This window comes from Neopelma chrysocephalum, unplaced genomic scaffold, assembly GCF_003984885.1.
Source record: "Neopelma chrysocephalum unplaced genomic scaffold, ASM398488v2 Primary Assembly neopelma1_97102, whole genome shotgun sequence".
Classification (NCBI taxonomy): domain Eukaryota; kingdom Metazoa; phylum Chordata; class Aves; order Passeriformes; family Pipridae; genus Neopelma; species Neopelma chrysocephalum.
Window position 1 is genome coordinate 4,893,887 of NW_020925744.1, and position 23,945 is coordinate 4,917,831.

General features: G+C 37.4%; 1 protein-coding gene across 6 annotated transcripts in view; it reads right to left on the bottom strand.

Annotated features, from left to right (window-relative positions):
- Nucleotides 1-23,945, bottom strand: part of ERBIN (erbb2 interacting protein) — a 116,066-nt gene that overhangs the window by 45,700 nt on the left and 46,421 nt on the right. For all 6 annotated transcript variants that reach the window (XM_027671377.1, XM_027671375.1, XM_027671378.1 and 3 more), the window contains exons 4-7: nt 16,790-16,987; nt 13,813-13,930; nt 1,084-1,162; nt 224-313 (exon numbers count right to left, since the gene is read on the bottom strand). In XM_027671377.1, the coding sequence (XP_027527178.1) occupies nt 224-313; nt 1,084-1,162; nt 13,813-13,930; nt 16,790-16,978 (476 nt within the window). In that variant the 5' untranslated portion in view covers nt 16,979-16,987. The remainder of the gene's footprint in view (nt 1-223; nt 314-1,083; nt 1,163-13,812; nt 13,931-16,789; nt 16,988-23,945) is intronic.

Genomic DNA, 23,945 nt, shown 5'->3' on the forward strand with positions numbered 1-23,945 from the left:
CTTGGCTCTTCATAAACATTCTGTCTGTCCTTCAGAAGTCAAATTAAAAACTGCTGATACAGATTCAGGGAATTTTTTTTCTGTAACTGTTATGTGGCATAAATGGATTCAAAATGTACAATTCTTCCTTTCCTCCAGTATGCATTTTGCTTCAGAAGCAGCAGAAACTGCTCTGCAAAAATTCAAAACTATATGCAGATATTAAGTTTCATATTCCACTTACCTGCCAAAATTGGCTGGCAAAAACTCAAGAAAAGCATCATTCAGGTACAGCTGTGTTAGGTTTAACAGTTGAGAAAATCCATCTGGAAGCCTATATAGAAGTAAAAAAATGTAGTGCCTTAGTTTCAATTACATTCAAGGCATTAAGTCATATTTTCTTAAGCAACGGTAAAGTACCGAAGTCCTACATATTGATAACATTAAAATTAAGGGGGTGAATTTCTACAGAATCACACTAGATACTTGTTCTCTGTAAGATTAGTTTCATAATTATTTTAAGTATTGAGAACAACATTTACAGGCAATAAAAACTAGAAATAAATGTAGTTTTGCCATGTATTTGTGATATCCTGACACTTAATGTGGAGGAGTCATTCATTAGAGACAAGAGGATAGATTAAAACATACACAAACACCTTTTCTCCCCAGAACAGTTACGTTGGGCAAGGCTTGTATCTCTGGCAGTGCTACTTCTGGACCATTGATTTTGTCACTATAGAAAGAGACAGGGAAACTACTCATACAAGCTAAGTTTGAAAAACAGTGGTACAAGCTTTAGAGCAAATTGATTTTTGTTACCAGGAAAAAAATCTCTTCAGATATTTCTCTACATTCACAGAGAAGTGACTGATTTTAACCACCTGAGAAAGCTACATGGTACAGTGCAGGATTGTCCACATAGCCTATTAACTTGGGCAAAATACTTTAATGAGATAGCTAGTCATACTGGATCACAGTGCAAGAGGTTAATGAAGATACTTCTCAGGTAACTCTGTCCCTTGCCTCCAAGGGCTGGGACAAGTTCAAGACTCAGCAGTACTTGCACCAAATATAAAACATCAAAAAAATTTACAAACTTACTTTGAAATGGGATTTACGCTTGCCTCAACAACTGTCAAGACTTTACAGTTTTTTATATTTTCTGGAAACTCTTGTATGCCTGCAAGACATAGAAAGGGGTAGGAAAACAGCCTGAAATTATTAGACTCCATCACATGCATAAAAATGAGGTACATAAAACCACTAGCCATAAAAACTTTGATTCATTTAGCAACCAGTGGACTGGTTCTCTGATGTTTCATTTTACATACAGTTTTCATTAAAGAAATACTCTTGTGCAATATCAATTCTTTTACTATTCTATTCCTAAAGCTTTTCATGTTGCAGTTTAGCAGGCTAGAGACATGCAGTACGCTAATAATTCTCACTGCTCACAGGAATGTACTTAAGATCCGAACCTCAGTTCTACTATTATTTATTAAAGAAAAGGCATTTATACACATGGTAGAATGAAGTTTCCAACAGGATCTGTTTATCAAGTGCACGGCTTGTTTCCCGTGAAATGGTAAGGCTTCAAATCTTAAAGTATGTGTACAGCTTCATGGTTCTGAACAGATATCCCAAAACATGACATGCTTACTGTCAGCTTCTAGATTATTTGCAGGGAAAGACAAAAAATGTCGCAGACACACTTATGTTTAAAAATTAAAACAATAGGGAACCTCCTCTTTTTCCAAGGTTATCTCCAGAAATGCCAGAGTGGAACTGCAATCCCCAGATCTGCCAAATTTATATTTATCAGAAACTGATAAAACAGGCTTTGAATACAGAAGACAAGTATCCGCCATGTCAGAAGGAAATCAGTATTGAATCATTCTACTATTCCAGACTTTCACCTCCATCTTACTACACCATAAAAAAAACCAAATAAAACCACTGTTGTCACAACTGCAGTTGCTTTTCCAGTGTATAACTACATTGCTCTTATATGCTGGGACAGGTGTTTTTATTTTAAATAACTTTGTCATAAGTACAATAACCATTCATAATGACATCCTTCCACTGGGATTAAAAATACACTGTTGTTTCCAAGAAAAACCCATATGCTAAAGTTTAAAACAACTTTTTTTCAGGTAACAAATCTCAGCTCTTTGTCTTTCCATTAATACGTATAATTGTATCTATGAGTGCTTTATCAGGTATGTGCGAAGGGCAACCTGAACCCACAGAATGAGACCACTGAGAAGGAACTACACTCTGTGGATGCTTGCTTTTGAACTAGTGAGAGGATGAAATTTCATGCTGCTTCAAGTGACAAAAATAGTCTAGCTGCAGAGAGAAAGACAAGGGCAGTGTCACTTCTCACTCAGACTGGGAGGTGGGACTTGGTTATGTTTCTCCATGTATCTGTTTTGAGGACATGTGGTAAAGCATCAACTGCTAAGTAATATTTTCACTTACATAAGAAATTGCACAATTATCTGATGCTAGCTAAGAGTTTGGTTCTTTCTGTTTGTGCAGAAACAAGATTGACCTAGTATGTTAGGACTTAAGAGATGGCAATACCCCCAACAAGAAAAATAGTGACAAAACACATACTTTTACCAAATAAGTCAACTGGCAATGCTGAGTGGCAAAGTCACCATGTTGACTCTTCCATAAATTCTACTAAAGCAGTATTACCATTTCTTTTAAAGTAGACTTTTAGGTCTTTCTTGACAGGAACTTGTTTGTCATACTAATTAATTGAAACTATTATTTTTGACTCATAGCAGTATTGTACTCTGTTACTGAGAAGTGAAAGGCATGAAAAGCACACTAAGACATCCACTTAATCCAGGTACTTAAACACATCTAAGTATCACGGATCTTTTTGGGAAATAGCTTTCTGGACTCAGTAACAATAAAATACAGAAGCAGAGGGAACCAGGAAGAACTGAGCCATCAAAGATTCCTGACACTTCTGGTTTACAACCACACATCTTCATGCATATGCACATATGTGTAAATAAAAATCTAGCTTTATGTGTGTTTATATATATATATACACATGAGTTCAGCCATGTGAATTTTCCTGGGGCTGCAAGTGGAGTCAAAGCAGAAGATGGCAACAGTGGATACCGATTCAACTCACTTCATCACTCAGTACAAAATCAAAATTAAAAAGGTAATATTCATAATGTAATAAAGTTTCATTTCTGGAAAGCAGTAATGGTATTTTAAAGTCCAAAAAAGATTAGGAAACTACCACAGAAAGACTACAACTGTACCTTACCTATTGCTGTCATATAGTCTTTGTGCTAAGAGAAACACAATTCCAAGAAACTTAATTCTGGTTATAGTAAGAAACCTCTTTCAGCAAACAAGAACATCCATACAGGTGGAAAACATCTAACATGACACAATATTCTGAGCCTATAGAGATGAAATTACGGATGATTTGTATGAAGTGGCCTTCTAGTGTCTAAAAAGTACAACAAGACCTCTTTATTGCTGATGATACAACTTCACCTTCTTAAAATAAGAATCTACATTAATCAGAGTAAACCACTGCTAATCTCTTCCTTGGAGGCAGAGTTGTGTCTCAGACTCACTCTGAGCCTTTAGTTTTGCTGTTTGAATCATGGTGTGAGATTCTCTAAGCTTAGTTTTTCTGAAAGATTGTCACACTACTGGCCTCAGCTTGGTCCTTGGATGAAAGACTCCTCCAGTCCAACATGTTAAACCTTATGTTTTTAATATTAATATTCGTTTCCACTGCCTGTGTCAAGAACTCATAGAAGCACAGAAGGTTTAAATTTGTTAGAAAACAAAACACAGCACATCTGGTAGAGAGGAGGATGTCAATGTAAACTTACTCTCAAAAGAACAGCCAAATAAAATATTAGCTATCCAAATACAGACATGTTAAATCAGCATGCTTTTGTACACAGTTGACAGACTCTGCAGTAGTCTCATGTTTGACTACCCCCTGGGCAAGAGGCACCAACAGTTTTAACAACAAATTAACAACAGAAATTCAACTGACAAGAGAAACCTAACAATGAAGGAGGTTGGAAGGTTAATTTTGCTTCCTCTTTGAACCAGGATTATTATGGTACACACCATCTTAACCAGCCTCACTCAATAGTTTGGTATGGGTAAATGGCCATCATTCAAAAGAGTAGCCTATCGGGATGATAGCCCAGCATGAAATACACCTAATATTTGTAATACACATTCAGAAGACAGGGTAAAAATAGTAGAAAAATAGTACTCTCTACGATGTGATAAGAAGTTGCATTTACTAATTGCCTATATGACAACCTTCTGACAACTTGTCCTCAGCTATACTCCTGCATTCTAGAAACACACAATTACTGTTGGATGAGTATTCTTTTGTTGTTCCCACCAAGAAAGCAAATTGAAAATGCAAGTAAGAAAGAAGAGTAAGTAAGAAGGCAAAGAGACACTGGAAAAATATATGAGGGAAGGAAAAAGGGTTGTAGAAAACACCTTATAAGAGGATCTGTTCCTCGTTTCTCTGCTTCCCATCTATCCTCAGTGTTTTGAATATTCTTCCCACTAAGGAAGGTCAGCAGATTTCAAGGGACTCTGTGACTGTATCTTTCTGCACTCCTTTTGTAATGCTGTGCTAACTAATCTATTTGATAGCCACCTCAATCCTTCCATAAGTATCTGATTAAATGAGTATTGTGAACTAAGATCCACATTCTTTTTTAAATTCATTTTTCTTCTGTTTTTCTTACTGCTTTCTTTATACACTGGTACTCATGAATTTTAGAAGACAATGAAACAAATCAGCTAGTCTGTTGAATCGTTATCCCACTTTCATTGAAAGCAGCATATGGACAAGTACTTCATCCCATTATTTCCTACTCTACCTGATAACCACTGCCCCCAACACATTTCAGTGCTCCAACTGATTTACAGATCAGTCTTAATGTTTTCAAAAAAAAAACCCCAAACCATCACGCTTGTGGACTATGACCATTTGCAGAGCACGACAGGAGAAAACACAATTTGCTGATTACCTTTAACCACCAAATCCAAACTGAATTGGAAGCAAAGTACTTTTTGTAGTGTGGTTTCCTCATAGAAGTTAGATTTATGTAACAGCTTTAAACACTTACTTGTTTGTTCCTTTCTCCCTGTCTTCGCAAATTTCAGGCACTTTTAAATTCACTGGCCAGTTTCTACCAAAACCAACACTTTAAAAAAAGAAAAAAAAAAGAAGGGGGGCAAGAACTGGAAGATTGTTAAATAAAATCTGGCAGTAAGGTAAGGGAGAAAAATTTAAAATTCTTGTCTGGACAAAGCCAAAAGCAGAAAGCACTTATCATTCAGAACTCCATTTGGCAAAAACTCGCCAGCTAACCAGCCTAATCTAGAAAGTAATATTCAATCATGATCCAAGACCAGCTGTGGCACATGCCCAAAGGACATAAGAAAAGGTCACGCAAGGATTTTAGGTCAATGGTCACAAATCTGGAAGTAATCAGCCTCAGTTCTGGATCATGTAACACAGCTGAAATACGGAATTTCACGTGATTTCTAACTCCCTGGAGAACGATTGTTTGGGAACAGCCTGTCAGAGTCAGTGTGCACAAATGTCCTTCTGCCTGGAGTAAGGCAGTTCTAAGTATAATGGGGGTCCCCCCACCATCTGGGGTTACACTCATCTCCTCCCCTACATAGCACAATCCTTTCCTATCACGAGGGTCAGTGTAACTTGCAGAGTTTCTCTTGGAGAGAAAATGGGGATAATTTTTTCTCTCCATCAGAGATTTTTTCACTCAATTCTCTACTTATAGAAAATTGTGGAAGTTACATCCACTGTTAGGAGAATCCTTTACTGCAATGGATCCCAGAGCTGACAGTCCCATATACTACTGTTTCAGCCCTACTGCAGATGGGGGCTTGCTCTGCTGCTCATACTGTACTTTTGTAGTCATATTTTTCTTCAGAAACAAATGCTAAAACTAGTATGCCCAGTTATAGAAACCACCACTGTTATTAAGAAGTGGCAGTGCCTACAAATCAAGCACAAAGAAAATCATTAACACACGAGATACCTGTGGAAGCCATATGGCTGATGTCCCCAAAGGAAAGAGTCTGCAGCTTGATCTCTCAGTTTGTAGGCAATGTGAGGAAAAAAATTTCTCTTCAAACAACAGGCACACTAAAAAGCTCTCTCTAGAAAAATAAATGAAACTACAGCCTGCTGCACATCCATTCCACTCCATAAGTGGAAATATACTTACAAGTATAGAGGACACAGAATCAAACACATAGGCTCATTTTGCATGAATGCAAATGTAAACTTAATTACCTACTTTCTTCCCTCAGCTAGTCTATTCATCCTGGTTCCAACTTTTGGGCAATCAGCTCCACCATAAAAAGAGAAGCTTTTGTTTTTCTTCCCCTCAGGTCCCTGCTATATCTGTCCTTCCAGTCAATATGGATCAAACACAGCAATCAAAATATTTTCAAGAATACATGCCACAACTCTCCCAAAGATTATGAAAAATCTATTTGCAAGAGTTGAAATTTTCAAGTGAAAATTTAAAGTACCAGTCACAGTCTATATTGTTATATATTTATGTAATTTACTTTAATTTGGGATTTCTGCCTAACTTCTAAACTGAAACCAGCACTTTTCATTATTCGAACTGAGCAGTGTATTAGAGCCCAAACAATTCAAAGCACATCCTTCCTTTTGAACATTCATTCCTCTTCCCAAAATTCTTAAGAGGATTCCTTGCAGCAGCTGGTTTCAGATCAATCAGCATCTCAGGTCCATAAGATACAAGGCTCATCTGTAAGACAGCAGTAACACCTTTCTGCTTAGAATTTTGTAGCTTTGGGTTTTTTATTGCTTTTACACATATATACTGGCACAGCTAAGATAGTGCAGCAAACCCCTAAGGGTCTTCCAAACATTCATCCTCAAACCTTCTGGAAGAACTTTGGCTTTCAGACTAAGGTATCTCTAGGTCTGTTCTAGCCCTGTCCTTTACACAGTGTAAAGGAGAAGGAGTGTGAGTAGCAAGATAGGTTCCTGAATGCCTTTTCTGTGGAAAAAAAACAAAGGGATAGCCAATAATTCTGCTTCTTGAAGGCATGCCTAACACACCAATTTACATAAAAATAACATGCCAGGGCAGGGTAAAATTGCAAAATGTGGAACACTAGAAGGGTTGTGGGCAGCAGTTGTGTTCATAATGCTGTCTTGGACAATTATCAAGGTTCATATAGTTTTCAGCTATGTCTAATTCATGGATGGAGTGCTGCTGAGTACCCAGAGTAGCACAAAACTGAAGGATAACATAAACATTTAAAGCTGCTTTGCTTTTCACACCCCTGGCTGCAAATTCAGCATTGTCTGTCCAGTCACTTTTAGTTGCTACACGAGGAGTGTCACTCAAAGCACATCCTGTTACAAAAATAAAGATACAAGCTTCTCCTTTGGTCAGCTGGTAAGGCGAGTGGCAATAGCAGTGACAGCACCAGTGGCTACACTAAGTTCTGAGTGGGCTAAGCATTCGTTTGAAGTGGGCAGGGGGTTCCTGGAGTCAGGGGGAAAACAACAGTTGAGAGACTTGCCAGGAACCAGCCAGGTCCCAACAGCTCTTACAAGCGAGGCTAACATGGAGAGAGGCATAGCCAGAGGCTCCAGTGAGTGTGAGTGACTGGGAGCCTGACACCAGGGCACAACAGAAGGATATGGCAGTTCACAAGGAAGAGCATAGAGCAGCACCCTTTTTTCGGCAACAAAATAGGTGTCTACCCTTTGCAACTGTTGGGCTGGGGATGAAACCCAGACAGAGAGACCACAGCCTCCCCAGGTAGATGTCTACACCCCAACAGACCTCCCGAAAGCTCAGAGAGCTCCCCAAACCCTGAGCTGCAGGGAACTCCAGAATCTGCAAGTCCTCCTGGAGCCCGAAGACAGAAATGAGTGCCATGGGTCCAAGTGTGCCCAGATAGACAACCTTTTCCAGGAAGTTCCACATTGCGTGAAGAGTTCACTAGGCAACATACCATCTGGGAATCTGAGCAGGAGATTGATGCCTCATATTATGCTCTCACACAGGCAGGGTGATAGCCCTGCCTTAAGTCCTGGGAAGCTGAAGGTCAGTTAGCATTCAACTCTGAGCCAGCAGGCTCAGCTGATTCACATGAGAAGGGAGACTGGACTCTTGTCTCAGCTCAGAGCAGGAGAAAGAGTGTTTCCTGGGCTACCAATGTGCTCCTAAAAAGTAGATAGAATGCTCTGGAGTTGGAAGGAGAAGAACCCATGATAGGTAGTCAAGATCAAGAAGAAAATTCTACTAAGTTCATACAATCAGCTTTGGGGTGACCTAAGCCTTCCAGTACCTGTGACAGGATGAGGGGGAATGGCTTCAAATAGAGAGTAGGTTTAGATCAGATGTTAGGAAGAAATTCTTTACTGTGAGGGTGGTGAAACACTGGCTGGCCAGGGAAGTTGTGGATGCCCCATCCCTGAAAGCATTCAAGGTCAGGCTGGATGGGCTCTGAGCAACCTGGTCCAGTGGAAGGTGTCCCTGTCCACAGTGGGGGCTTGAAATTAGATGATCTTTATGATCCCTTCCAACATGAATCATTCTATTCCATGATCCTATTCTATGCTGTCATAACAAGTAAATCCACATCTAAAAGCCCCTAATTACTTCTACAATACCTCTTCTGTGTTACAAAAATTTCTTTTGAGTTATTAAACTTTTTTCAGAATTTCAGATATGTATACTCAAATTTCACATTTAAAACCTTAACTGCACTGAAATTCCATTTTATTAGCATCCTCTCTTACACAGAGATCTTTTTATTCTGAACAGATAGATCCTTTTCAGTACCTTCAATAGGACAATGTATTTAAGAAAAAATACTACAAAAACTTGAATAAAAAACTTTAAATAGAATGGCTGCCTGCATTTGGGATAAAATTTATAACCTCTATACAATGATATACTATAGTAGAGCTACAGACTCAGAAGTCTGCAGCAAATCAATTATCTTTTATTTCACTTTCATGGATGATATAAAACCCCTGCTTCTGTCTGTCCCTCTCACCTTCCATCAGTATAAGCAGAGAAACAGCAATTTTACAGCAAGTTATTTCTGTGTTCAGGATCTTCCCCTCTTATTTGCCTGCAGAAAGTAAAACTTGGACCTGTATCCCTCTATTAACTATGAATAATTCTCAATTCCTTGAAAAAAAATATTCCTAATTGTACCAATGTAAGACTAGATAGTTTCCTGAATTCTCATTCTCCAACTCCCCAACTTCTGGCACACAGTGTGCTAAAGATAGTTTGCCAAATCAACAAATTATTTTAGAACAGTGAAGAAAACATATTTGATCTAAATTTGCATCTGTTAACAAAATTCTTTAAAATTACTGCCTGAAGGCAGGGGGCTGAGGGAAGGGAAGTGTTTTCTTGGGTTTAGTTTGTGTATTTTTCCATGAAGATTCCTTGCAATACAGACTGACAAATTGACATGTTTAAATTTGCTGTAACATCACTGTAAAAGAAAACACACCTTAGTCTCTAAGACACTTTTGAAGGTACCATTATTTCCAAAGCCCCATGTTACTTTTGGTCTTGCTGGTTATTTTCTGATTGTGCTGTTTAATCCTCCAAAGACCTGAATAATGTGAAACTTAAAAATTCAATCTTTTTCTTTCACCGCCAGCATGTAGGGAAAAGTAGATAATTTCACTGTTTCCCACTAGACTAATTCCACAGATACAAGCAATTTCAAGTGCATTTCCCAGGCTTCCAAGAAAGCCTGATTTTCCTGGCAGTCACCTCATCCTAGGTTTCAGTCCTCCAAATTACTTGATTCTCAGAAGTTATCTCTTCTGTACATTTACATACACCATCATACACTGTATATAAATGCTTTCTCATTCTACAGAGATAGTCAAAAGTATTTTCTCAACAGTCTTCCATATTGCCCTAGATGCATGCTAAGGCTGGCATTCCAGAGTCACAAGGAAAGGACTGTCCCCGAAGGCTAACAAACCCTGAAAGAGACTGATTTATGGGTAAGGAGTGGGTTGCAGGGTTTTTTTTGTGGGTGGTGGGGGTTTTTTCCTGTACAGCTGTAATATATAAATAAGTTGGCTATACAGAATTAGAAATGTTTTGATTTTACTTTAGCTTCATAAATAAAACACTCATTTTTTTATGCTGCTCTTACATTCTGTATGCTGCAACTTCTCTTCAGGATGTAACACATAAGGTTACAGTACTGGGAGAAAAGGGTACCTCTCAATGCTTTCTACAAGGCTGGACGTAATTTCTGGTGTAGGAACCCAGGTTACTTACTGTACCATTTGTTCAAGTACCATTTCATCTTTGTAGCTAGGACAGCATTAAGCTTCAGCTAAAAATTTCAAAGCTGAAGTATACCTGGAAAGAAGCAATGGGATACCTTTGATATTAAGGGTTCACGATAGCCTTGGGAACTAGGTTAAAATGCCATAAAAGAACAGTGGAAGCACTCCCTACCAAAAACTGCAGAATTTATTGACTAATACCAATAAACTACAAAGGCAGAGTTAAAACTAACTCTAGTCTATGCTTGCTGCACACATAGCAGCAATTTGGTATGTTTAGGCTACACTTGTGCCATGACCGTTTCAGCAGCCATGAAAAATACATTCCAAACCATACTCTTGTACAAAGACTTCTGTGTGCTCCACAACACACAACCATTAGAGACTTCTACCCCATAACTCAGCATGTTTCGAAACATACATCACTAAACTGACAGAGTAATCAAATGAAGACTGCTAAATAAAAACCCTATCTGTCTGGCTCAAGGATGCCAATTAAGAGAAGGTGCTGGACTCTGGGAGCATACAGGGAAACATGCATGTCTCCTGGCTTCCTGTATTTTACCAAATTTTTCCTAGGTTTGGTCACTGTTGGAGACAGGACACTAGACTAAATGAATCCTTGGTCTGATTTAATATTATTAGATATTCTTAAGTATCCACATGTGCACATCTGCTGTGTCTTTGTTACAAAGTTTTATATATTGTGTGTATGAAACCAGATACATTTAAATCAGAAATAAAAAGGGCGAGATTTTTCATGAGCTATTAAAGCACCATTAGGATTGCTTGCATGGACTAATATCTTTTATGTAACAAATGTGGTACCTTGAAGAATTTCTGCAATTTTGATCTTTCATGTAAACACCAAATATTATGCATACACACATATATATGCATGTAGTTCCACTTGGAGAAGTGGATACTCTCCTATGCAACAGGTTTCACTCTGAGCCACACTGCAATTCATGAGGTAATCTGCAACCATTTCAAAACTGAAGCTTAGTTTTTCATTTTTCAATCAGCTCTTTAGAAAATTAAATACTTCAGTCAACACATTTGATTAGGCCTATGCCACAAATGGTTCAAATATCTTACATAAAAATCCTATTATATTTTATGTATGCTAATATTTGAAAATCAAAGTCTAAATAACTACCCTTCTAAAAACATAACCTTTAAAACTAAATGCATATTTGATCTAAAGGCATCTGCACTTCAAATTTAGCTCCATCCACATCAGAAGAAAATATTTAATGCTATATCAATACTACAAGAACAATAGAGGAACCTTTCACTTGCCACAACCACAGGAATCTGAAAAACACACTGAATTATTTTTGAATTTGGCATCTCTCATCATCCTGCATTACTGGAGACTAATCTCCATTAATTGGGTTTTTTTATAAATCAGAGGAAAGCACTCCCCGTGCCTCCCACAAAGGCCATGCTCTATTCTTTTGATACGCAACAAAGAAAAAGGAAGAATTGGAGACTTTGATAAATTTTGCTACTCTCAGAAAACTAGTAAAACCCCTTCTATAAAGTTCTACTACAGGCATACATCAGAACAATCATGGATAGTGGGAACTTGAGCAGTAAATTCTTACAAAGAGAAAAGAAGACACAAGGGAGGAGAATAGGTTTGTCAAGAGAAAAATCTTCTGTGGTTGCAACAGTGGTGAGAAACAGAGAAAGGGAAAGACATTGGAGCCAAAAAACTGAAGTCTCAAATAATACTGAATTTATTACAATAAACAGCACTATTTCTTCATTCATCCAACAGGAACAAACAGGGACCCTGATTTGGTTGTTTTGAGTTTTACAGAGATTTCAGGACTACTGGAAGACAACATGTCCCCAGTAAACATGCCTGTGACCTCAGGACTATTTTTTATCTGCAAGACTGGTCAGAGAAGCTATCCAAATTGCGATAAGACTTAGAACAAGCACATGATAATAGTTTAAATAAGCTTGTACCCTGTCATTTCTCTGAAGGGTGTCAAAAAAATCCTCAACCTCTAGTTAACAGAGCTTCACAGTTTACTGGGATACTGTGTCATATGCCTCAGAGAACAAGTGTTCTTTCAGCAGCTCTCTGAAGGCTTAGCTAAAGGCCATTCCATTTTGGACGCACAAGTAGCTCTCTAGCTCCAGCTGTCTATTTAAGTACATGAGCTATGGAATTTGCCAGCACTAGCACTCAAATCCCCCTTTGCTGCTTTTAGGTCTTCTGCATTGAGAACTTGTGTTGCAAACAGTTAATACTTTCAACAGTTTAGTCTAGGACAAAAAGACGATTCTTTCTCTGTTGTGTGTTACTATGACAGTTTAAGGCCAGTGTTCTTTAAGAAAGACTATCAATCCACTTGTACCAGGAACAGAGCAGCGACAACCAGGTCAATTTATTACACTAAATGCTGTGTTCATTAGGCAGAAATAATAAAGTAACAGTTTAAGTACAGATTGGGCTACAACAGACAACCAAGGAGAATGCCAACACTTCAACAACTGGAATGCTTTCTTAGTAAAGCAGAATTTACTTCACTTTGTGGAGTCATTATTAGCTAGCAGCCCAAATAAAACAATGAATTGAATATGACAAAATCTTTGGAATATTTACGTAATTATTTTCAAATATTATTTCAATGAGAGGTCCTCTTCTTTCACTTTGAATTAGTAAGAGACAACTATTTCATCCTCTTCAATTAGCATGACTTAACTTTTCTCTCAAATAAGTCTCACACCTACATCTGATGACAATATAAGTTATTTCAATTTCCTCATAGTTGCATACATCTGCCAGCTTGCCAGAGTAGACAATCAGTAAAACCCCACATACCAAATACTTGGCTGACAACATTTAATTTATAAAAGGCTGACTCACACAGGATGATAGACTTTTAACAGACAGACAAGTACACCAACTCATGTCTGTGGACACGAATACTTTTTCTCACACAGCAGCGGTTACCATCCCCAGAGCAGGACAGCAAAGCAGCCAAGCCCTACTACAATTTTTGACAGCTTTTTTTAAGAAAACCAAATCAATTTCTACATGAAACAAAATACAGCAGAATCCAGCAAAATTTTACAAACTCTTGTGCAACCGCTCTCCAGTATAGTGACAGATGGCAAAAGTTACTAAAACCAACACATTTGAGCTTATGCACTTTGAGAGAAAAACTACTTGACAGTATTGTTTTACAGTAATGAATCTCAAAGTACAAACCAACCAGTTTAAGAATTTTTAAGATACTTAAAACTTAAGTATCACAACCAGACCATAAAAAGCATCTTTTATTGTAAGCAGGGACTTAGAGCAGTAATCTAAAAATTACTAGCTGTGTAGCTTTGAGAAATTATACTTTCACTGGTGTCTTTGTACAGTCAATGGTGATTTGCCTTTTAGTTACCCCAACATAATAAGCAAAGTGACTTACCATTCTTGCTGACATCCAGTTCCCTGAGATTAATGAGATTTGCAATGGATGCTGGCAATGTGGTTAGATCATTGTCTGGCAAACTCAGCTTGTGTAGAGACTGACAGTTAAAAAGTTGCTATTGAAACAAAGAAAAAAGTGCATGTGATTTTCTCTCCGTTTCCTCTATATAGATTTTGTTTTTAATCCCTTTAAACTTCTGACCTCAAGGCCTGAAGGCCAGATTATTTAGAGGTTTTTACTACAAAAACTTTATTTAACTAGTTTCATTGAAAATTAACTAAGTTTACAATGCTTAGGAAAGCAAAAAACTGCAAATGGTCACAAGCCAGCAGCTATGCTTAACACTTCCTACAAATTCCTTCCAGTATCTTAGAAACTGTGACCTGTAGTTACACACAGACCTGCAAACGTTGCAAAATATTTTCCATAACAGACATGCTATGTAATGCCCCAGAGGTAAATAGAGTTTAATAAAAAAAGAAATTAAAAAAATTCATAGACACATCTTTTAAAGTCAAACAGTTCTGGAACACAGAATTTCAGTAGGTATTAATCTCCTCTAAAAGTTCAAATTTCATTTTGTTATATCTTACAATATTTTCTCCCTTCATGTTTTCTATTTTAAGCACAAAAAAATCCAACAAAATTATCATGAAAACTAGTGAAGTTTGAGCTATGGGTATAGAAAACTGTTTAATCTCTTCTGTATACATGCATTACCACCTTTATCAAATACTTGCTCAGAGCCAGATCTCTTCCCATATGCAAGGTACCTAGAGATTCTTACCCAAAAGCTTTACAAATTGACAAAATAGGGCAAGTAAGATTAGCGTAATGGAAAAAAAATCCTCAAATGATATGTAGGAAACTTACAGATAGTACAAAATAAATAATTCTAAGAAAGATGTTGAAAAGACTCATCTAAACAATTTATGATGAATATTCCTTTCCTGGCAATTTTTGGATAAGATGATTCATAAATACCCTGACTTAGTATTCTTCTCTTTTGGAATTCTGAGAAAAGATCGTAAAAAACTAGGAAGTGTTCAATGTAGTTAAAATTTATCCCAATCACCATCATAGCAATGGGCTTAGTTTGACCAAAGTTTTTTATCGCTCTCTCAACCAAGAGGCCATTATTTCAACCAGAAACTGTTGAACAAGCCTCATTCATGTAACATTTGCATATACCACCTCAGAGCAAAAGCAAACATAAATTAGCAAGATGAACAGTTAAAGGAATGAGCTTTAACTTGTCTACTGCTGTTTCCTTCCTCATAAATATGTCTGTGTTAGAATTAGTTAATGTCATTAAGGCTTTAAAGAGTTACAAGTTACTTCGAATATATATGGGAAGGACAACTTCGATGAGCTCGTGTTTTGGAGCCACTCCTTTATTTCAAGAATACATTAAAGCCCTTCCCTGAAAACAATAATTCAGACTCTTGGAATCATTAGAAATTTCCCTGATTAATCAGGTCAAAGCACATGCTGCACAAGGAATTGCAAGATCCCTAAAGAAAAATGAGAGGGAGGGGAGCTTTGAATGGTGTTGACTTTGTAGTTGTTACTTTTGTTGTTGTTCTTTTTTAGTGTTAACATATTCATAATTACCGCTAGTAAACCATGGAAGTCATATAATTGAAGACTATTTTACTGCAGAATTTCAATTTCTTCCAAACAGAAAAGTGAGAGAGAAAAGTAAAACTGTTACAGTTTAACCTTTTTAGCTCAAATGCACACTATAACACTTGGGATAAAGAGGGTACCTTTTCAGACATTTCAAATGCACAGTCAATTTTGTAAGTGAGACTATACACTAGCATGTCACATAAAATCAACTCCTTCTCTGCAGTTTGCTCATTGTGTGCCCTCAGGCAGTCAGCTAAATTAAGGAGCTATACTATAAGAACTGAGTTTTGAAGTAAACTGGAATTCTGAAAAGATTCAGGGCAATTAAAAAAAATCCAAAAGCCATGAACACTGATGGGTCATTTCAGTGATCAGGCTGACAAGCAGCCCCAAGCCACCTGTGTTGTGGCATACAAAGGCCAGCAGACGACAAAGCACCACCATGGGCAAAGAGAAAAGGTGAGTGGGAATATCTTAACTAGGCTTCAGAAAGCTAGAGAGGGCCTGATAAGTACTGCACCCTTCATATTTGAAATGGCTTAATTAAAAGCCTTTTTCAGAGCTGAAAGACTAAATAAAAGGGAAAAGGAATACACAGCTTGAAACTCTGGCTCCAAATTGGCTAGGATCATTTCAAATATTACAGGCCTTCCCTTACAGTTCTATGGATAGTTTTAATATCACAATTTCTTTCAAATTAATAAATAAAACAACTCTACTATGTCTTCACTATCCCTTAATCTCTCTGCATGTATTCTTTACAGTATTTGAATTTATTTGTGGGGGTGTTTTCTTTTGAAAATTGAAAGGGTAGCAAAACACAATGACCAAAATTACTTTAAAACTGAAAAAAAATGTTTAGCTTCTCAGAAATAACCCCGTAAGTATGACTTGTTCTAATGTACAAACACATTACTTGAACCAAGTGTAGGCTACTACATGTCCCTGCAGTTAAGATAACAGAACAAAAAGGAACAAAACATAAATGCTCAAGCAGTCTTTCTAATCATGGGGATAATTAAACCTTAGACTAGACAAAGGTAAGCAGTTAACTGCCCACTTCTCAGTGCACAAGCTGACACTGCCACACAAATAAATTTATTAGCCAGCCTCTTCTACTATGCACCTCTCTTGGGCTAGTTCAGTTGCTTAAGCAGTTTCATTCCAACTCATGCAGCAAAGCAATCAGGATGGAATGTATAAACTTTCAGTCTACCAGGGCTGCTTCACAGCAATCTACAGCCTAAAAGCTGAAGTGGGAATCTAGACACTCACTATGAGCTTCTACAATGCTGGTGAAGTAAAGAGTAAGTGTATCTATAAGGAAAACCACCCAACATACCTTTGGAAGCTCTTCAATCTGATTAGCATCTAAATACAGTTCTTCCAAGGTCTTTTCAAAAGTAAAAATCTCCTTAGGCACCTGTTCCAGGCTGCAGTGAGAATAATCAAGGGTAGTCACGGTTTCCTCCTCTCCACGCAGACAGCGGCATGGCACCAGCCGCAAAAACAAATTCCTCTTCGTTGTCATTTTCAGGCACTGTAAAGCAGAAATTGGTCAATTTAAAAACCAAGACAACCTCAAAAATACCCCCATGTGCAGCTTCTCAGACTTCAACTGGCTGCTAAATACTAAAAAAAAAGGAAGCTGTGTGAGTGTGTGTGTGTGTATATGCATATGTTTGCATATGCATGAGAGACAGTGAGGAGAGTGTTATTTTCTTTTAAATACAACAGATTAGTAATGACGTTAAATGGGATTAAACACATTTAATACCAGAAGACAAAGAAATTTAGCCTGTGACTTCTCACCTTCTAATACAACCTTACATTGCAGAGAATCAGAGAAGTTTGAGGCACATTTCTGAACTCTCAATTTTGTCTTTGCAACATAGCTTATCCCTACCTTTACAAAGGTCAATGGGACATTTTTGTTCAGTATAATAAAATCCACCCCCTACAGATAATTAAAATATAGCTGTAGGAAATCTAATGGTTTTATTTTTGCATGTAAACTCATGTACCTTAATTTCAAATCCCTCATTTAACAACACAATAGAATAAAAAGAACCAGCATGGCCACTACCAATTGTTCTACCTACAGCTTAAAGGGAAGGTTTCCAAGTGCAGAGACAACAAAGCAACCTCTTTTGCAATTTCATTCACTTTGTAAAACTTCAACACATCTTGCTGTGCACAGTGGAGCTAAGGAAACTTCACCTTCCTATGGAAATGTATCTTTCTTCCTTGAAACTTAGTCTTTGTTACAACAGTACCTTCTACTCCCGCGAGGTGGCAAATCTACAGGGTGCTGACTAGCTGATGACTGACATCAGCACACATCAGCTCTGCTCCTGCCTCTTTTCTCCTCAACAAGATCCCAAGTTTAGGTCTCTTTCTCCAATTAGCAATGGATTTTCACAAAATCTTCAGAATGTCACCCCTCAAGCTTCAAGTCAGTCTTGAAATCAGACAACAGGCTCAATTTTTAAGGAAGGAACAACATATGCAGACCAACAACATGATCATGGTAAGCTTAATTTCCTCAGGAAATTGGCCTAAAAATACATACTTCTCCAAAATGCCATTGAGTATTTATTTTCTCAATCAACTGCCAACACTCCAAATGAAAATATGGGGTTTTTATGTCCATTTTTGGGGGGGGATTGGAGAAATTATATTTCAACTTCTGGACTGGTGACAGGAAACTTTCTTCTCCAAGTGTCAAAAATCCTTTCAGACACATTTAGCAGACTGCACTTCAACATTCAGACGGTATGTTAGTAACACTGTGAGAAAATAAAGTACCATGACCACTGCTCTATGTAAAGTCACAGGCTGCAAGCCCTCTTTTCTTACTAAGACACCAAAAAAGTAATGCATTTGGATTTTCCTCTACATGTAGCTTAGCTTGCCAAGTACTTCACAGTATGTATAAATCATATGACAACAGATCAATGGACTGCTACACTTAAGTGTTTTCATTAACTAGAACTTATCATTCGGGCTGTGAACAGTCAGATTCTACATCTATCCATCAAAAAGATGGAAGAGAACTCTTCATTAGAATAGTGGGATATCAAAACTTCTTTTTTTAACAATGCTTCAGTGTTCCTAGGATTTAGTTAATGTGTTGATTACCATCAGAAGACAACACTTCCCATATAATTCCCACCATGTTATTTAAATAAAAAGTGATCTAAAAGGAAAAATATATAACCATATGGCTATACGAAGAGTTTGGAGACTGCAAATAACACAGCGGGGATGTCCACAGAACAGGAAAGTCAGCAAAAGAGAGAGAGCATAACCTTCTCCTGCTTCTTCCAGAGGCTCAAGCATGACATCCTCCAGCCACCCACAGACAGATGCCAATGATGCTATGGAAGCTTGTGTGCTCACTTAGTCAAAGATACCCATGCCTTCTCCAAGCCTCTGATGCCATACGTGAAGACACAAGTTGAATTCCCTGCCCAACATTTACAAACCCAAAAGCCTTGAACAAAAAAGAGATATTGTCTCATTTTCCTATAAGTTCAGAGATCTGCAAAGCTGTGGAAAACACAACACTTTCGAAAAACATAACACTTTTGAAAGAAGTAACAACAAGTATACAGCCTCTTTAAAGAGGAGTATAAACAGAAGAATATACGACTGGAAACAAGTACTGGAAGCAGAAATTGTACTTATGAATTGATTACCACAATCTGGCAAGGGAAGGCACACCTGTATCACACCAGCTGCAGCCATATACAAGTTCACTTTGTCCAGTTATTTCAACTTCTAAGAATTATGTTTTGGAAACAGAATATTACAAAGTTTACTACATGGTTCATATAAATAACAAAATAAGATACTATTTTTCATTCAAATCCCTCAAAATGAGCATACATTACACTGTTTGCCCTCTCTTCTTCAGTGGCTGCTCTCTTCACATGTAATCCTACTTGCCCATGTCTCAAAAGTTTCTGAACCAACAAAACTCATAAGGCCTAACAATGCAAAACACACATACCTAGGTTTTCTAACTTAATCCTTTATTTTCAAACAGAAATCTTGAGCTTTTGGTAGGGCTGGGGAGGAAGGATTTTTTTAAAGATCACGTGCATCCACAGCAATGTAAACATGAATTTGTAAACAAATCCCAATTTGTGTACAATATCACAGTGTTGGGTCATCTCCAATCAGTTAAAGTACCTAAACTCACAACTCACATCTTAAACTAAAATAGCCAAAACTCATATTTAAGTATCAAATAAACAACAGTCTCCCCAAAGCACTGATTTCACCAACCTGAGCATATATCTAATTATAACTCTTCAAAACCCAGAATGACCAAGAAAGCGGTATTTCAGTAAATGCAGGAAACTATGTAATTGATTTACTTCAAATTTATGTTTGTTCATATTTTACTTCACATACATGAAGAATTGTTTAGCACTTACGTTCTAGAGCAGATGGCTGCCAACACTATGAAATCGACATGTCAGGATAGTCGCAGGAAGTATCCCAGACCACCACTCTTCTGCAATATATATTTTATAAACCAACAGTCAGACATATACCCCCTTCCTATCTGTCTCTGTCTACCTATCTTATGGTCAGTTGCTCAAGCAGAAAAACTGTGATAGATACAAGGAATCACAAACTACAAAAGAGAATCCACTGGTAGAAGTACAGAAGACAGGAAAATGTCATTTCACACAGAATGTGTGCTTTACTTACACTGCTCTAAATATTAACTTCTCCATGGATAGTTTGGGTAAATACAGAAGGGAACACAAAGTATAGCATTTTTTTCTTCCAATTAGAAACCATTCTTCAGAGGAAATGTTATAGTGGCACGTACTTGGATAGATTGGCTGTCCAGATGGAAGTTAGTTTCTAAAACTGTCTCAGGAAAAGACCAAACGAAAATGTGTGAGAACATACTTGCAACTATCTGGGCTGCAATTGTGTTGTGACAGTGTGTGTGTATTACAGTGTAGTAATGTAGTAATATGTTAATATGAAACGTCAATATAAATATTTTAAAAAGGTTAAAATTATAATTGCTTGGGTATCTCAACATTTTAAAATTTAGTTTTTACTGTAAACTTACTCTGTAATTTTTCTCATATTTTTTTCATTTTTGCTAAGGATGTTTCTGTAATATGTCTTGCCATTTTGTCTCCCTAAGAAATATCAGGATGGTTGAATTACAGACCTGCACTCTCATATACCTGTGCCTTATTGATGTGTTGGCCTAGCCTTACAAGGATATTGAATAACTGCTGCATTTCAGTTAAAGACTGCCCTTGAAGTGGAATGTTTTGTTATGTAGGCCAGAGGATTTTTTTTCCTCTTCTCAGTTTAAAAATAATACTTTTGTTCTGTTCGATGGTCATTCTGGTTTTGCCGTTGTTAAGCTTTTGCCATGATAAGGCCAAGTACGGACTGCCTTGTTGTATTGTTGCTTTGTTACAATTGCAGAAAATAAATAGAAATTATTAATGAGTTCTTTTGATATATTTAGGGTCAAAATTATGCTCTTATACTTGTCAAAATTAACTCTTTAGGTTTGTTTTAGCCTAGGCAGTTTAGATAAATTTTTCAGCTGAAAAATAACTGTTGCAACAAATACTTGGTTAGAGATCCTCTAATTTCAGTAAAGCAAGAGAACGCTCTTGTTGAAGCAAGACAATGTTATCAATACAAGTAACACCATTGCAACTACGTAAAGAGGTTTTGTAAAATAGTTTGATGAAAAAAAATTCATATTCTAATTGTGTAAAGGATTTCTGAATATTTTAAAGAAAACAAGATAGAAATAATAAATTGAAATCTGGTTAGAATTCACTTTATAGAATATATGAAAGAGATAATTTAAGCAAATATTTCTAGAATTGATGCCTGACATTGCTTTTCTGGGAGTTACCTGAAATTATCTTACTGCCTTGGCCCTTGGAGGTGGGTAGATGTTTTGGGTTTGTTTGATTTAATATATAGAGGTATTGAGAGCTTGAAAAGTAGTTAACCCCAAGAAAAGCTTTAAGCTTGGTGCTTCAGGAAGCTAAGAGTAGAGTATGGCTGGGTTTGGTTATTTTCTGGTATGTTGAATCAGTAAAAAACCCCTGATTTCTGCCCTCTCTGTTGCCTTAAGTTTTCTCAAAAAAGGCAACAAATATCCTTAATATTTTTGCATTTAACAATTGGCTATTATTTACTCTATTTACTAACATGTTCTTCCTCCTGTTCTTACCATTCACTATTGTTGTTTCAAGAGTAATGCCTTCTATTTTTTTTTCTCTGAACACTGTGAGCAAGCATACTGTGTTTTTTGGTGTTCCTTGTCTGCACGAGGACGTGTGGTTGAGCATTGTTTTCATACTAGAAGTGGAGAAGCTTCATATCAAAATGGTGACATGGTTCCAAAATCCATTTTATTTCCAATCATGTGTTCTCCCACCAGAGTGCAGCACTGTGGTTCATTCATTTGTGCTGACCTGAGTTTTTGCCTGTCTCAGTCAAATGAACGACATAACCAATCCAGTTTTGGGACTTTTTTTTCCTAGAAGAGACACAAAGAAATGGCTTGGATGAGAAGGGAGGAAGAGGTAAAAATACCTTAAGCTGACATTGTCATCGAATGAGGCTTTGCCACCTCAACCAGAATATGCCACTGCTTCTCGCAGAGAGACAGTTTCTTCACAGTACAGGCTGTCTTTTCATGTTTCAGGTCCTTATCAGTGACCATCAGGTTTGAGCGATCCTTTCCTCTCCCACAGAGGACAAGAAAAAGGATTGCAGAGAAACACATTTTCAGGCAAGGATTTGCAAGATGGTGGTTGCAGTCTGTTAACTTAAGACTTCACCATTCCTGTCCAAGAGGACTGCATTGATTTCAGAGGAAGAAGCCCTGTACCAAATCTTAGCGCCTTCTACCCCCCTCCCCCCTTTTTTTTTTTCTTCTGATGAGTGAGAGATGCCAAGTCTTTCTTGAGTTCAAAGAATGAATAATTGTGTGCTGCATTTACTGTAAAAACCAAGGATGTTTTGTGTTCTTTCTAGAAGTACTGAGATGCTTACTTTTTTCCCCGAATTCATGAGGATTAGTGTTGTCCATAGCGGGAATAGATTCATGTAGATTGTACTGTGACTTTTCACAATATAGCATCTCAGATTAGCAAGATAAATAGCTGTGTCTTAGTGTCTTCTGTGGTGCTTGAAGCTGCTTTAGACAGAGAAAAACCCTTAATGTCTCTAAATATAGAATGGCTCTTGTTTTTATGTCCAGTGTTGACTTTTTTTTTTGATGTAGAAGAAATAAGTAGTCAATTCTTTTGTTTTGGTGTATGGTTCATTTTTTAGTGGATTACGTAAGTTTCTTAACAAATAATGTTTTTTTTCATAATTCTTTGTTTTGACAGGAGTATATTTGGACTTTTGTCAGTTGGCCAATTAAGCTTTCTTGTATTTGTCGGGCAGCATGTTAGGTTACATACTCACACAATTTTTCCCTTTCCTTTGTCTGCACATAGCTCCATAATTCTGAACTAGTTTGTAGATAGTGGACTGGGCTAAGAAGAACCTGACTGTGTATTTTTGTGCCTAGTTTGTCCTGCCTTAATGTATAAAGATCTGATAGCTGGTTTCATTTTCAGCTCTGCTGCTGATGTAAAACCCTTTTAAAAGGCTTGAGAGGGGGGAGCAGGGCTTTTACCAGCCTAGAGCATGAGCGATCACATCCTGTTACCATCAGACAAGAAATTTAAGGGACTAATGGTACAGTGAAAGTGTTGCTTTTAGAACAAATTAATAGAGACTGGGAACAAAATTATTGTGAGCTTAAATTCTACTTGTAACAAGCCTGAGTTCAGAATTTTTGAACTGTGATAACCAGAGGCTGTGTATAGGTTTTTGGTTGGTGGGTTTTTTGTTTGTTTTTGTTGTTTTTGTTTGGGGTTTTGTTTGAATGTGCTGTTGGGCTGCTGATTTCTTGGCTGATGGGGTGTGCAAGGAATCATCAAAGAGTTCCAGGGAAGAGTGATGCTTCACTGAATGATGGTGTCTCCTTTGGATAGAAAAATTTAGTGTGTATTCAAGCTTGCTGTGTATCTTTTTTTCTTTAATTGGTCTTCACACCAATGCTTTTCTTTTCTGCTTCACTGATTTTAGTCTATTCAGTTTCACTGTTTATAGTATGTATTGGGTGTAGGTGGCAAGGTTTTAGTAGTGGGGGTGTGGCATCCCACCCTTAAGGGGGAGGGAGCACCCAAGATTTATAGATGCTTGCGGCCAAAAGAAATGACTAAAGTCAGAAGGTCCACAAAAGCTTATGAAGTTTCATTAGTAAATTACACATAGCGTGGAAAATGGTATGTTAGTCCCTGACCTTCTAGTATACGTGCATGGCAGTGGGTTTGGGATGAAGAGGTAGAGTGAAAAGGAAGAGAGAGTTGAATTAAAGATGGAGAGAGAGAGAGGAAGGGAGAGAGAGAGAGGAAGGGAGAGAGAGA